This window comes from Pleuronectes platessa, chromosome 4 (genome assembly GCF_947347685.1).
Source record: "Pleuronectes platessa chromosome 4, fPlePla1.1, whole genome shotgun sequence".
NCBI classification, from domain to species: Eukaryota; Metazoa; Chordata; class Actinopteri; order Pleuronectiformes; family Pleuronectidae; genus Pleuronectes; species Pleuronectes platessa.
Window position 1 is genome coordinate 5,267,507 of NC_070629.1, and position 15,986 is coordinate 5,283,492.

The 15,986-nt window shown below is 40.2% G+C and overlaps 2 protein-coding genes across 2 annotated transcripts; both read left to right on the forward strand.

Annotated features, from left to right (window-relative positions):
* Nucleotides 1-161: 161 nt before the first annotated feature.
* Nucleotides 162-3,814, forward strand: LOC128438882 (radial spoke head protein 4 homolog A). Its single transcript, XM_053421632.1, has 7 exons — nt 162-262; nt 918-1,140; nt 1,385-1,663; nt 1,880-2,329; nt 2,429-2,570; nt 3,278-3,395; nt 3,503-3,814. The coding sequence occupies exons 1-7, from the start codon at nt 162-164 to the stop codon at nt 3,729-3,731; spliced, it is 1,542 nt and encodes a 513-aa protein (XP_053277607.1). The 3' UTR covers nt 3,732-3,814.
* A 6,713-nt stretch (nt 3,815-10,527) lies between these two features.
* On the forward strand, nt 10,528-15,942 carry zgc:64051 (leukocyte surface antigen CD53). The gene is made up of 8 exons (XM_053420816.1): nt 10,528-10,678; nt 11,371-11,456; nt 12,206-12,394; nt 12,686-12,760; nt 13,462-13,563; nt 13,676-13,780; nt 13,882-13,965; nt 15,286-15,942. Exons 2-8 carry the CDS (start codon nt 11,394-11,396, stop codon nt 15,355-15,357), a joined length of 690 nt encoding a protein of 229 aa, XP_053276791.1. The 5' UTR covers nt 10,528-10,678; nt 11,371-11,393; the 3' UTR covers nt 15,358-15,942.
* The last annotated feature ends 44 nt before the right edge of the window (nt 15,943-15,986 follow it).

Genomic DNA, 15,986 nt, shown 5'->3' on the forward strand with positions numbered 1-15,986 from the left:
TGGCTTCACTTGTGATCATTCCATTACGTCAAAATCATCCCCATATTAGTGAAGTTTGACCAGGGAGGTTTGACTCTACACTGTTTTGCTGTTTTCCAGTGTTCGTGGCCGACCCAAGAAATAGTTCCCAAAACAAGTGAAAAAAATACAGTGAGTTAAGGATGGAGAGAAAGCAGAACAGCAGCCATGAGCACACGCTGCAGGAAGCTGCCATGTTAAAGACTATGCTGTTGAAACAGAGCACGAAGAGCGGCCTGAACCTGTAAGTACCCCTTGTACTGTTGTTAGCTCATGTTTGGTAGAATCTGTGAACTGTACTAGCCCACTAGCAAGATCAAAACACTGTAGAAGTTGTTGTGGCTCCCAAAAACATATATTTCCATACCTGAACAACTGCCAACTATTTAATTCAAATTCGGATGTAGTTAAAAGTTGGTTTCATTTAACAGCCTTTTCAAAGAGGCAGGGTTACTCCCTCCTCTACAGTTATCTGGATAACTGTGTTCAGCATTGACAACAGAGAGCCTCATATTGGAGAAAAAACAGCAAATACCCTATTAAACAATGTAAACATTTAGTCTGTTTTCTTGTCAATTAATCAAGCTACGTAGTTGTACTGCAGTGTTAAAGTTTTTCTCAGTAGAGGTGTCCGGATAAACCAGGAAACTGGAAATTTAAATGAGTGAAAACCTGTGCACTAGCTGAGCTACAGCTATGAATACAAATATGTTTGTTTACTCAGTTTTTACAAAAAACACTAACAGAGAGAGAGTAATGTAAATACAGTAAACATACAGAATACCACTCTCTGAGGAAAAGGTCAATTATATGTGAGAATATAATTGTGGGCTTATTCTCTTTAATGACCAATGGATGATCCAATGCTCAGGAACTGGTGTCGCTCTTTTATGTTCCAGCTATGACCACCTGACCCGGTTACTAATAAAGGTGATGGATGAGCAGCCACAGGATGCGGTGGACGTGATCGAGGATATTAGTCGTGACTTGAAGCGGGCTTTGTTTGAAGACAAGCAAAGCACCCTGCGAGACCTGCCAAACACTACAGCTGCTGAGCTGCTCGCTGAACAGCATCTTCATCTTTTTCGTCAGCCAGAGGACAGTGAGCAGGAGGATGAGCTGGTATTGGCTACATACAATTAAATTGTCCATTTGTCTTAGCAGTATGATGGTGAAATGGAATTTAATTTAATTTGTAACCGTTTTTTAGACATATGACACCATGCTACATACTTTCATTGGTGGCAGGTGGCAGAAACTTTCATTGTCACCTGAAAATATATGAGAAGAATATTTTATTAATCTGACTGATATATATATTAAGCTAAATATTCATATTATGACTGTGGTTATTTGTCTTCACCAGGAGGGTTACCCTCTTCCTAATTTGAATGAGATCGGCTTCTACCTGGAGCAGGCTGGAGCTGGTCTGGGCAGAGAGGAGATGCAGATGATTTTTCTCGCGCTCAAGCAGCTTGTTGAGTCGCAGGAGCTCCTGCGCTGCAGACTGTGGGGGAAGATTCTGGGGTTAGAGAGCAACTATATTGTTGCTGAAACTGAGAGCAGAGAGGGGGAGGAGGAGGAAGAGCAGATCTCTGAGGAAAAGGAGAGAGAGGCAGAGACTCAGGAGCATGACGAGAATGAGGTGAGGAATTAGAACGTAGCCAATCAATGTACCAGAAAATCCTCATTAATTCTCAGAGAGTATCTGCCACAGGTGCCGAGAGGACGAGGACTTTGAGTTTTACTCATACAGAATGTTTTCTGCTTTGTATCTTTACACATATTTTCACCAACAACTTTATTTTGAAGATAAAAAAATGAAATAAATCTTTCTGGTCTTTGATGGTTATATTTTCAGATGGATCCTCTTCCTCAGTCGAAGTATAAACCCCCACGAGTGTTGCCTAAGGAGCCCGTGGGAACAGGCGTTAACAAGTTTGTTTACTATGTTTGTAAAGAGCCTGGTCTTCCTTGGGTGAAGCTGCCGTCAGTCAGTCCTCTCCAGATCGTTGTTGCTCGCCAGATTCCTAAATTCTTCACTGGGAAGCTGGACTCACCAATTAACAGCTACCCACCTTTTCCTGGGAATGAAGCCAACTACCTGAGAGCACAGATTGCTCGGATCTCTGCTACCACACAGGTCAGCCCCCAGGGCTTCTTCCAGACTGTGGAGGAAGAAAGTGATGAGGAAGATGAGGAAACACGAGACAGCTATGAAGTGAATCCTTATTTTAAATGCATTCCAGCTGCTAAGATGGCTCAGTCTCTGTCCAACTGGGTTCATCATGTTAAGCACATCCTGCCGCAGGTACTAGTCTGCTCAAAAGCAAGCTCTTGAAAGCAAGTACCATTCTCTCAGCTGTTGTATGTGTATGCTTATTTAACATGTGAATGTGAACTGTTTCAGGGCCGTTGTACTTGGATGAACATGAACGTGGAACCAGAGGACTCGATTGATGAAGAAGAGGCTGAGGAGAAAGAAGAGGAGGCTGATGAACCTGAGCACGAAGATGGGCCCCCTCTGCTCACTTCCCTTTCTCAAGATGAGGGTCAGTCTTTGTCTTTGATCATTGTTCTGCCAAACTAGGAAGGGGTATGTTAAATGTTTGAAAATACATTGTAAATCCCGAACCACACTCTGTGATAAGTGTCTTCTGACTGTCAAGCTGGTAGGACCCAGAGAGAGGGGTCAGGAGGGTAAAAATTCTGATCTTATGATGAACATTTTAGAATTTAACAACAATCAAAGATAAGGTTGCTATCGTGCTTTCAACTTCGACATACACTTGTGACAACATTTTAACATTGAAACAGTATACTGTTACTGCCCAATCAAAATAAGTGCCTTTTCTTCCTCTAACAAACTTAACCATACACTGCATGCCGCTAACCTCTGCTCTATTCTTATCATGCAGCCAAGTAGATCAGCTTGGCTATTTGAAACTGTTACATGATGTGAAAGGTTTTTTAAACTGTAAAATATCAATGCACATCTTGGACATTATATTCAGATGCAACATGAAACTTTTCCACTAGATGTCACTAAATTCTTCACACTGAACCTTTAAATGAACTGGATGTATTCAAGCTTACACTGTAACATTAACTGTTGTGCTGTCTTCTAAACCAACCTCAGAAATGTTCTTGTCAGTAACATTATCATTGTTGTGCAAAACTTGTAAATATCATAAACTTGTGTTTTATCACAGAGCTTGTTTTCCACAATAATCCAAACACCAACTTTATCTTGTCTCAGATATATTCAGCACCTCTCCCTGGAGCTCAAGGTTGTCCTCCACTCGCATCCCTCAGTATGCAATATCTGTGCTGCATTCTAACCTCTGGCCGGGGGCAATTGCATATGCTTGTGAAAAGTAAGTTAAAGGATTAGGATACTCTGACTTCCTGAATCTGTTTTATCTCAGTATACTGAAAGCAATATTGTAATTTACAAACAACCATCTGCTGTCTCTAAATTTAGGAAGTTTGACAACATCTATATTGGATGGGGCCTGAAGTATGTCGGGGAAGGGTACAGCCCTCCTGTCCCATCACAACCACAGACAGAATATCCTAGCGGTCCAGAAATCGCAGAGGCACTGGACCCAACACCGGAGGAGGAACTGGCGCTGAAAGAGACTTTGGAAGAGGAGCAAGCTGCCCAGGAGGAGTTGGATGACACAGATGGAGAGGATGAAGATGATGACTGAGAAAACAGTTACACATTTAAAAAAAATCTAAGTTTGACCTTTCATGTTTTATTTATTAGGCAATGGCCAGTAAATCACTTTAGTTGGCTTGAACACTCATAGCTTTATGAAACAATGTTTCACATGTGGGTCCTGTCATGACAAGATGGAGAGTTCCCGTTTTTATTGTTTCTATGTTTTTCAGTTTAGCCTTGTTTGAGTCTTTTCTAGATTCCAGTGTTTTCTTTTAAATGACCTTCACCTTAATAAAAGGAGACTTTTTTTATATCTTACTTGTTTCTGCATTTTGGATCCACATGCACACCTTCATTCTGACCGATCTATCTGGTCCCTAGAATGCTCTGGCCTAAAACATACATGGGGTGATGTACTGACACACAATGATTTCAACAAGGCTCCACTGATCTAAATGTGGTGGCATTATACCAAGAAACACTATGTTCCAACAAAGGCAGAAGAAGAAGACTGCTGATTGAATTCAGCTGAAATGAGTTTCCAAACCTTAAAGAAAAAGGAAATGTAGTATTTGATTAATATATAATTTTCTTCCATAGGGACCAACATTTTTAGTAGTGCCACTGATCAGCACTACTGATAACAATTCTCATGAATTAATGCCGAAGCTTGCCAGCTACCCTAGCCTGACGTTGTCATACTCACAATTCTAGTCAGAATGTGAGTCTGATACCGCTCCATTGGGCTGTGATTATGGGGCGTGTTTCAACCGAACCAGGAAATAAAATTCCTCTTCGCTCAATTGGATAGACCTACAACCAATCAGAGCAACGTAGTATGTGACGTATGTAAAGCGACACATAGTTGTTGTCAACAGAACTCAACTGCACGCACGCTGGAAGAAGTAGAAGAAGATCAATAAAAACGATTTTTGCCGGGGTTGTAAAAATTGAGAGAAACAGTTAATGTAACAGCCCCCCCCCCCCCAACATGACGCAGAGTTTCTCTAATGATGGCACACGGCTCTTTATTGTTCACTTCATCGTAGCCGTAAATACACCATAAAACTGGAATGACATTAAGTATACAATATTTTAATCCATAAAACCAAACATAAACGTTAAAATACAATAAACAAACAAATCACCACGAGACAAGTCTGATGCGTTAACGTGACAGCGACTCCCGTTCCGCGCTACCTGCAGCAAAGTAAATGGGACCAGCATCCTTACCTCGTTCCGCTGGCGAGGGGTGTTAAACTATAGTTTTTGAGAAATGCGGCACAGCCCGCGTTCCTGCTCCTATCCTTGTGCCGGCGCTGTACGGCAGGTGTCTTATTGCACTGGTCCGCAAGCGAGGGATCTGGTGCGTCTATTAACATGGTCCGCTCCTTAAACTGCAGGTATTTATGCGAGGGGAGTTGCTACGTGTAAAACAAAATAAGCCCAACACAAAATAACAGAATAAAACAGTATGCATAAAGTGGCAGGTGTAGCAGTCAGTTACAGTAAAGGTGAATGCACGTACGAACAAGTTCTCCGTTTAGGATTACAGCTCCACAACACATCAAACAAATCGTATCGCATTTGTCGGTCCTGTAAGAACTTAATAACACGGTTGAAACGTGACATTCCCGTGTCCCATCTCCTTCGAGACCATCGGGGCCAGCTGATAGATTAAACTTTTTCCGAATCCCGTAGGAAGGATGGCAAAAACATCTTTTCGATCTACAAATGCCTTCTACACATCTCAGCTCTCCAGCGGCAGGCATGTTTGTGGAAAACAAAGTCAACCCAAGCGCTCTTTGATGACGTAGTTGATTACGTTACCGTTGATCATCTGTCAATCATCGTATAAAGCCCGCCCTGACAATCTGATTGGTCCGGTCGATTTCGAACCGGGCATAATTTCTCCCCAACGGAGCGACTCCAGACCGAACTTCCCGACCTCAAATGTTGTGGGCGGGGCTAAGTTCGTCTGGCATCCAGGCTACAGCTACCCCATCCCAATGTAAAAGTGTATGAATGCAATCTTTACCGAAAAGGACAAAAAGTGGCTTGGTAGCATTAGCTTCAAACCACCACCTATGTGTGGGGTTATTAAATGTTAAAATATATTTTTAGAACACTGCATTATATTTAATTTGAAATAGCACTGTTATAATCATTTTCATTTAGTGCTTAACCGTTGTTTTACCTTTGTAAAAGGAACAAAACAAGAAACAAGTATACATGGAGTTATATCTAATAACAATCGAACATACAAGCCAGGGGCTTGCTGGTGAGTCAACTTTTTAATAACGAGGGAGCCCTTCGCAGAATCTCATTCTGAACCCAACTCCCAAATAAAAGTGATTTGTTCTTGAACAGAATGTCTCTATTATTATTAGATAGCTATGTAGCGAGAAGTTGTGCTTGTATATCAGAGACCAGGCGAGAAGAACCTACCTCTGGAAAGTGGATAGCTTTACAGGGAGTTTATTAACATTATAATTACAACTGAAAATAAGGTCCAGGAAACCACGACCAGAGAAAATGTTGTGGGGATTAATATTCCACAATGAAGTAGGATTTTGATGGAAAATGTTTAGCCTAATTAATATTATTAATTAGTATTATTTTTCCAAATAAAATAAAAAAGCATCCAATCAATAGATTTACTAACATTACTATCAAGATGTAAGGCCAGTGCAGTGTAAGTGAACCGAGATAAAAGCATCATCCTTCCTAATTAAGACTGCCTTAAAAATAAGTCTCTTTGCAACCACTGATCCAATTTCTTCTGAGTTTTTTGTATCGATTGATACAAGTTTAAGGAGCATCTTGATTTTGGTCTTTAGCAATGTGGATCCCCAAATAAGGACAGAGTGTGAACCGGTGTGAAAAAGCTCCGGGTTCTTTGTTACGGCTCCGACATCCAGCTGTTCCCCTGCTCTGTCATCGAGCACACCCTGTGGGTGAAGAGGCTGTCTGGCAGCCCCCAACGTCTGCTTGGTATTATTATATCCTGTGATGTCAGCTCAATGTTCATTGTCTCCACCATCACATTTGAACCCTCCATAGCACACAAGGAGTGACGCCTTTATCCTTCCCACGGCACACAAAACGCACACAACATGGAGCAGTTTCACCTGGTCCGTGTCTGATCGTTGCCCCACAGCTGACTCAGACTTGCACAGGTCGGAGGGCCGAGGGGCGAGCACTATAGTGCAAGGACCCCATTGATACTTGCTGATTATTATGGCCCAACCACTACAGGGATTTTAGATTGAAGATTCATGCGATCGACTTCATATTTGGTTTATGTCATGTTAGAGCCTTTCTGATTTAAAGTTATATGAACTATGTTTCATCAGGGGGCGTGGCCGTGCTTTTCTCCTGCCACTCCTTCCTTTGCCCCTTGAAAAGCTAAATCGAAAAAGACACACAGTGCAGCAGTCTCCGCTAAGCTGTTGTGGTTGCTCGGGCTAGCGCTAGGCGCTCAGGCTAGCCTCGAGCAAGCTCCAACGGAAGAATGAAGACCTGGTCCTCCATCAGCGAGATGGACGCCCTCCTCCATGCACGGGTCGAACAGAGACAACTCTCCACAAACTTCAACACCGCCTCTAGGGCTGTCTGCTGTTTTCGCCCTGAGCACATTAGGTAGAGCGCTGCCAATCGATGTCACGACACACAGAATTCTAGGAACTGCAGTTCCTACAACTTCACTGGGGGTCACATTCTTTCCACTCACTGCTGCAGTGTCTCTTCAGCTCGCAATCAAATTCTTGCAGTTATTGCAGAAATGGCCACCCCAGGCCTGTGTGCCCTCGCAGTACACTCTTAAAAGATACGTGACTTATGTATCAGAGCTTGGCAAAGCTCTAAAGAGGAATCCAAATAGTTATTTTGTTAATTATTTAAACACTGGTTTGGCCCAAGGTTTTCTGGATGGTGCAGGTGTTCTCCCAAAATTATCCCTGAATTAATCCCCTATCTGCTTAAAAAAAAAATGTGTCATCCATTTTCCATGTTTTGCCTTACTCCTATCTTACGACATAGTTAAATGAATAAATTGATGATGAATTTAAAAAATAATTCTTATTATAGATCTGTCAGCCCGCCATTGACTATGTTGCTTCCAGCATTAGGTGTCTGACTTCAGATCAGAAGATTGAGGGTTTGAGGCCCTTTGTGGTTGAATATCACTCAATTTACAGAAATATCAACACTGTAATGCTGCCAGAAAAAACTGAAATGCTGGCTGTGGTGTACATTTCTTCCGATATAGGGTTGAAACCATTACAATGGTGCTGTAACTGGTCATGTCCTCTATACCCTTTGATATTCCCAGTCAGCTTGGTAAAAATGTATGTCCATTTTGAGTAACTTTGTAGACACTTGCTGAAAAAAAGCAAGACCAACAATTGACCGACACAGATCTAAGTGTATGATATGAGTAAAGACATTTTCTATTCAATATCTTGGGGGTTCAAGTCCCTTTGTGGTTGAAACTAGAAGCTCAATTGTTCTGAGTTGTCATGGTAGACAATGTTCACTACTTGGCTTGGATACTGGCCATAATAGTGTGTGAACAAACACACTGGTGCAGTTAAAACTCAGTTCATGTTAACTGGCCATGTACCAGATTTCATTATATATATTTTTCCATTGACAATCATTTACATTTTGGTGAGTTTTTTGACTCCATAACACATGAATACTGCAGAAATATGAGACTAGGTGACAAAGTTTGATACATTTTTATAGTATGCTGGGACCCACACACCACTCAGGTACAACACTTTCACGTCTTCCACTGAAGCAAAAATCACTGACAAACAATTGCAACACACAATGATACAAATAATTAAAAAAAAAAAACATCTTAGTATCTGCATAGTATGAGCCATATAAGTAATTGGTTCGTCATCCAATAAAATGTCCTAAACATCTACAGTGCCTTGCATAAGTATTCACCCCCCTTGGACTTTTTCCCATTATGTACTGTTACTAACTGGAATTCAAATAGACTTAAATAAACTTTTTCCCGTTTGATCAACAAAACATGCATAGTACTTTGGAGGTGCAAAATAAATTTTATTGTGACACAAACAATAATGAGAACAAAAAAGTTGACATCTGTTGGGTGCATAAGTATTCACCCCCCTGTGTCAATACTTGGTAGAACCCCCTTTCGCTGCAATTACAGCTGCAAGTCTTTTGGGGTATGTCTCTACCAGCTTTGCACATCTAGAGATGGAAAGGTTTGTCCATTCTTCTTGGCAAAAAAGATGAAGCTCAGTCAGATTGGATGGAGACCGTCTGTGAACCGCAATCTTCAAGTCTTGCCATAGATTCTCTATTGGATTGAGGTCTGGGCTTTGACTGGGCCATTTTAAGACATTAACATTCTTTAATCCAAACCATTCCTTTGTAGCTCTGGCTGTATGTTTAGGGTCATTGTCCTGCTGGAAGATGAACCTCCGCCCCAGTCTCAAGTCTTTTGCAGACTGCATCAGATTTTCTTCAAGGATTTCCCTGTATTTGGCTCCATCCATCTTTCCCTCTATTCTGACCAGTTTCCCTGTACCTGCTGAAGAGAAGCATCCCCACAGCATGATGCTACCACCACCATGTTTCACTGTTGGGATGGTGTGCTCAGGGTGATGGGCAGTGTTGGGTTTTCGCCACACATAGCGTTTTGCATTGAGGCCAAAAAGTTCAATTTTGGTCTCATCTGACCAGAGCACCTTCTTCCACATGTTTGCTGTGTCTCCCACATGGCTTCTGGCAAACTCCAAACGGGATTTTTTATGGATCCCTTTCAACAATGGCTGTCGCCTTCCATTCTTCCATAAAGGCCAGATTTGTGGAGTAGACGACTAATAGTTGTCCTGTGGACAGATTCTCCCACCTCAGCTGTGGATCTCTGCAACTCCTCCAGAGTAACCATGGGCCTCCTGGTTGCTTCTCTGATTCATTTTCTCCTTGTCCGACTCTTCAGTTTGGGTGGACGGCCTCCTCTTGGTAGGTTTGCGGTTGTGCCATATTCTTTCCATTTTCTTATGATGGATTTTATGGTGCTCAGAGAGATGTTCAAAGCTCTGGATATTTTTTTATAACCTAACCCTGCTTCATATTTCTCCACAACTTTATCCCTGACCAGTTTGGTGAGCTCCTTGGTCTTCATGATGCTGTTTGTTCAGTAATGATCTCCAACAAACTCTGAGTCCATCACAGAACAGGTGTATTTATACTGAGATTAAATTGCAGACAGGTGGACCCTATTTACTAATTATGTGACTTGCAAATGTGACTTGTGAATGCAATTGGTCGCACCAGATCTTTGTTAGGGGTTTCACAGTAAAGGGGGTGAATACATATGCGCTCAACACTTTTCAGATTTTTATTTGTAAATAATTGTGAAATCCATGTAATATTTCCCCCCACTTCCAAATGATGCACTATTTTGTGTTGGTCCATTACATAAACTCACGATGAAATAAATTTTAATCTGTGGTTATACCATGACAAAATGTAGAAAAGTCCAAAGGGGGTGAATACTTATGCAAGGCACTGTACACATGCACCATGAGTCTGAACAGATTTCAAACACCATTGTAAATTGTTCTTCTGGTTCAGGGACATTTTTGCTTTTGAGTTCTTCTCATATTAAGTTGTATAAAACGCACAGCTTTTGACCATGACGGCCTCTTTTAGTGAAGCTTTAATTCTGAACACACATCTTGTCTAAATATAATCAGTGCATCACAGATGTGCAACTTCTGATAATGGTGCTGTTATTTCGGGTCGCCCTCAACTGCTCGTTGTGAGTCAGACATTTTCCATGGTGTTCATGTTGACAAACAGGAAGTGAGAACCGCTGCTGAAAGCCCCATTGGGGGCGGCACTACGAGAAGGGGAAGTGTGAACAGCAGCAGCATCAGCAAAGATTGCAACACTGTCAGAACGCAGACAGACTATTCAGATACAGATTATTCTTCAAAGCAGGTAAGACTCTTACTTTATTTCTTCTCCTTTATTTGTCACCCCTTAATGTTTGAACGACAACTTTTAGAACATCAGAAGTGTTATAGATACAATGAATATAACAGATAGTAAATTCTTCTTTTATTTAAATTTAATTGATATAAAATTAGTTGATGTTATATCTCATGAGATTACTTGTGAAAAAAGATTGTAGAAGAGGCTGAAAAGAACAACAACTAATTCAACACAGCTGTCTTTTAATCCTAAATATCAATAGCAAGTATAAGAAAAATTATTTATAGTTGTGATTCTTCTCTATCAAAACAAAAAGCTGATGTTTTTGGATTTAATTAACATCTTAATCCTTTGTGATAACTTATTTAGACATATTCATTCTATTTTTGAGGAAGTTCCGATAATTCCACAGAACACCACACCCCAGTGATGTCATCAGCAACGTCCGTATTAATGTCGTTTATAAATATAGAATGCATATGAAATGTACTTTCTTCCTATAAACTGAGCAGAAACACAGGAAGTGAGATGTTTCAGCATCACTTGTACATACAGTGTGAACATGGTGTTCGGTCAACTTTAAGACACACACACACACACACACACACACACACAGAAACAAAGAGTAAAAGCAGCTTTTGAGTGCGGATCAGTCAGTCAGTAGTTTTGGCTTTGTCTGTTTATGTTTTGTTTTGCAGGTCTGGTCAGAGGGTGTCACATTATGGCTCAACGATGTCTCAAGTTTTTAAAATACACCATGTGTGTCGCCAACTTCCTTTGTTTTGTACGTATCTGCATCTCATTCACAGATGTTACATGTTGTTAGTTTCCATTTATTTTTGCATCAACCAGGGGATTTTTTACGAGGACCAGGTGCTATGGGGAAACACTGTTGTATAGCTCAGCATGTAATATAAAAATTATAATCGAATAATATCTACATGTTTGTCAAATAAAACCTGCTTTATCTGAGCATGTGAAAACGAGTTAGCAAAGTGGCAGAAGAGGCTAAATTAATATATAAATGGTTTACATGTTCAGATTGTTTCACTTTAAGTGATAGTGGTGCACACAGTTCAGAGCTTACTGACTAAAGTCAGTGGCGGAGGAAGGATGTCGATTCTTTAGTTTAATAAAAGTATTATCAGTGAAATGTACCCAAAGTAACAAATGATTGTCATTATAAAGCGCAGGTGATGTTGTGATTGTTATATTATTGTCTATACATTGTATGATTAGATTTTTTAATGCATTCACTTGTAAGAAGCATATCATGTTGCAGCTGCTTGAGTTAAATCAAATACACTGCAGTAAAAAAATTGTTTCATATTTTCTTCTTCTTCTAATTTATTAAATAAATGTAATGGAGTAAAAACTACAATATTTCTTGCTGTAATCAAATTAAGAAGTACTCCATGAGCAAGGCACTGAAGCCGTAGTTGGTGCAGTGGTGCTGCTCAATGAAGACTGTTAGATGGATGTTTCTGTGACGATGTAATGAGGAACCTGTGGTGCACGTTGTTTTGCTTTTAGTTGTGCGGCGTGGCGGTTCTGGGCTTTGGTGTGTACATGTTGATGAAATTCAGGATGGTCGCACTCCTCCCCAGCCTGGCCAGTGTCAACATTGCCAACATGCTGCTGATCAGCGGCATTGTCATCACCTGCGTGTCCTTCCTGGGGTTCCTGGGTGCTCTGAAGGAGAACCGCTGTCTCCTCCTGATGGTGACAAACACACACACAGACAGACAAACTATGTATCCCATGAGTAGTTCAAGTGATTGTGTAGCACTTGTCCTGTTCAGTTATTAAAGCAGCGTTTTTTTCCCCACACATTTTATCTGACATAGCTACAGATATCAATGATCCTGGTGCCAATTATTATTATCACAGATAAGACTAACGGGTAACACCAAGACAATTAGACCCAAGTTGCAATAAACTTTGGTCAATTTTGTGGGAAGGTCAAAGTGACAAATAAAAATGAAAATAGTTTGAAATATACTCTGTTGACAGTATTTCCTGCTGCTGTTCCTTCTGATGCTGGTGGAGCTGACCGCAGCATGTCTGCTACTCTGGTACGGGGAACAGGTAGGGTGCATCCGTCAGTTGTTTCACTGTAGGTTGTTCTTATGACACCCCCTAAAACTCTGCTTTGTTCCTTAAAATTACATATTCACAAGGTTTGTTACAGAAAAATCCCCTCAAGACTTAAAAATGTCTTAAATATAACTTCACATCTTCCTTCCTCATTTCATAAGTGGAATTTATGAATATGCTAATATGGCCCGCCACTGCTCCTGGTCTCTTAACCCACATAGCACCACCTGCAGTTGAGGAGCCTTTTCCAGCTACTGAGACTACAAGTCGACAGGATTGGTTTCTTAGGCCTGTGACATTACAAATCCTAGCTGTTTGAATCTGCTTTTTATAGTCTGCCATTTGTTCACTGCAGTGTCAGGGCCCGGTCACACAAACGCACATTTTTAAGCGGTGAACCTTTGCCTCCTGTTCACTTAGGAGGGGACGATTAAAAAATGCACTTTCTGTGGTGAAGTGAAGTTTCACACGGAGTTCAACTTTGTTAACTTTCACCTACGATATTTGCTTTAAATTTGCATATGTGTGACCTTGCCCTCAAGCTTGAAATACTCAACCATGCTAATATGTCTTTTATCATATAGAAGGTATATGGTTTACATATTAACTTGTTTAAAAAGTGCATTTTTACGGGGAATTTAAAGTCACGTTTTGATGAATGTTTAACCTACAACTCTCACCTCACTTGTTAGCTCTCTGGAGTGATAACAGAAGATCTCAAAAAGAGTTTGGAAGTTGCCAAAGGAAGTACTGGAAATCAAACACTGAGTGAGTGGGATCTGCTTCAGAAAAACGTGAGTATGCCCGAGCAGACATAATGACAGTCCACTCAGTTCAATAACTATAGAGATCTCAGTCTGTTTTTGTCAAATATGTTATTTCTTCTCTGTGGATGATTTGTTTCAGTTTAACTGCTGTGGAGTCACAAATGTGACAGACTGGGAGCCAAAGGTGCCGACATCTTGCTGCCTGGGAGAATGCAGCATCCCAAAGCCTCATTACAAGGAAAAGGTAGAGACAGTAAAGAAGTAGGCTTAAGACCCAGAGGTCAGAGGTCATATTATCACCTTTGACACTGGGTTTAATCTTAAATGCATGTTCTCTGTTTGCAGGGTTGTTTGGTAACAATGACGACCTTGTTCGAGGACAATTTCCTTACCACTGGAATTTCCGTCATCGTCCTCTGCATGATTGAGGTAAGCTAAAGGTGGACATAATGGATGTATTCAAGATAAGATAAGACTTTATTAAGAATTATTAAATAACTGTGCCAGCTTTCTCCAAGATTACAGCAAAGAACAATATAAAGATGAAAAAACTATTTAAAAAGAATTAAGTCTAAAATACAAGTGAAGATTAAAATAGAGTAAATATATAAATATATTGTCAATGAAATAAAACTATGTGTAACGAATACTTTGCCACAGTGGCGGTAAGTAGAAAGGAAAGCTCAAGGAGTTAGTAATATGTCATACTGCAAATTATATTGAAGTTTAAATATTGCACTTTATATTGAAATGTAATGACATAAAATATTGCACGATATTGAGAATATTGCACATGATAATCAATGAATGTGACGATGAACAAAACAGTTTTGTTACACAAATTGCATGTGAATGGGGTTATTCCATATGAGTGATAATATGGCACTATTTTGCATGTTGTAATAAAGTGTCCGATTATAATCCATGGTCCCAAGAGAAGGAGGCATTGTTCACTATACTGAGTAGTTTCCTCAGCATCCTCCTCACTGTCTCCTCCACCAGGGACTCAAATTCCTCTCCCAGGACAGAGCCAGCTTTCCATTAACTTATATATTACGCTTTTATCCAAAGCAACTTAGAATAAGTGCATTCAACCTTGAGGGTACAAACCCAGAACAAGAAGAATCAAGAGAGTAAAAAATGTTCTCCCAATGTGGTTGTTGAGTCTGTCAGGGTCAGCTTCCTAACTTTTAGGAAAGAGTTATTTCTCCACTCAACATCTAAGCACATGAATTGTGCTTTGAGTTTCTACAAAGAAACTTGTGGAGGAATGAGTAGTGCTATTAGCAGATCTGTGTAAAATAGCTCTGATAAACCCAACTGTATATGACCATGGACCTCCCACTGTGCAAAAAAAAAGCCAAAATATCCCAGAGAGTGGCACTGCAATGTTGTGCTGGTGACGTCATTTAGTTCCAGAGTCTGTGCAGTAGTGTTCATGGAGCAGAGCTTGTATTGTCAAAGTCTCGCCAATTCACGACCAGTCAATTCAATCTCAGTTGTCAATCATGATGTCTCACCATTATTTTAAAACTCAAAATGACAGATACCATGGACAAATTTATTTGACGTAAACATCGATATTTTTTAGTTTGGTCCATGTTCTATTTGGACACTAGAATAAAGGGTGGTCGATAAATACAAAATGGCTTTAATAATGTTATAATCATGTTTATTCTAGTGCAGAACCTAACATCAGGTAACAAGTTTATGTCATGTTCCGTATTTGTCTTTTCTTGTTTGTGACAGGTTTTGGGGATGTGTTTCGCCATGACGCTCTTCTGCCACATCAGTCGATCTGGACTGGGCTACAAGATGTAGATCAATGGAAGGCAAACAGTGGCCTATGGACCAAATTAGGCCCCCTCAGAAAAATATTTGGCCGTTCAAAGAGAGCTGAACCTTTTGCTTTATTATTCACAAATCTACTATAGGTAAATGTAAATAACTGTTGATTAAATGATGGCTCTTTTCCGTGGCGACAAAAACAGTCTTTTTTTTAACCATAAAGGGCAACGGTCTCTATGCTAAGTTTTAAAAGGTCATCAGTAACAATTTTCATCTCATTGTGTCAGAAGCATGTTTGAATTTTTTTGACACAGCGGTGACCACTGCATTGTGTTCCATTTTTACTTGACTAACTTTCTCATGTACTCGAAAGTAAAGCTAAAAATATTTCATACGTGATCCAGATCACTGGGTCGGATGAGATAAGGCTGTGTTAAATGCTATTTGTGTCTGTGCAGTCAAACATCTACACTTATATTTCATAAGGAATAATTGTTTTGAACAATATAAATCTACATCTCGTTATTTCACTGACAAATTTGATCAAACCTATAAAATACCAATAAAATATAGTTTACAGTATTAAATGATACCGTAGCCTCCATTTTGAGGCATCTACAGCTTCTCAGCGTTTCCTGTTTAGCTCACGGTTCACTGATCTG

What these genes read in the sequence shown, in the direction of transcription:
- LOC128438882 (XM_053421632.1), top strand. Translation starts at nt 162, where the DNA reads ATGGAGAGAAAGCAGAACAGCAGCCATGAGCACACGCTGCAGGAAGCT. An exon ending in ACGAAGAGCGGCCTGAACCT is followed by an intron (nt 263 to 917) that starts GTAAGTACCCCT and finishes TTTATGTTCCAG; the next exon opens with CTATGACCACCTGACCCGGT. An exon ending in TTAAGCACATCCTGCCGCAG is followed by an intron (nt 2,330 to 2,428) that starts GTACTAGTCTGC and finishes GAACTGTTTCAG; the next exon opens with GGCCGTTGTACTTGGATGAA.
- zgc:64051 (XM_053420816.1), top strand. Translation starts at nt 11,394, where the DNA reads ATGGCTCAACGATGTCTCAAGTTTTTAAAATACACCATGTGTGTCGCC. An exon ending in TACTCTGGTACGGGGAACAG is followed by an intron (nt 12,761 to 13,461) that starts GTAGGGTGCATC and finishes CTCACTTGTTAG; the next exon opens with CTCTCTGGAGTGATAACAGA. An exon ending in TCGTCCTCTGCATGATTGAG is followed by an intron (nt 13,966 to 15,285) that starts GTAAGCTAAAGG and finishes TGTTTGTGACAG; the next exon opens with GTTTTGGGGATGTGTTTCGC.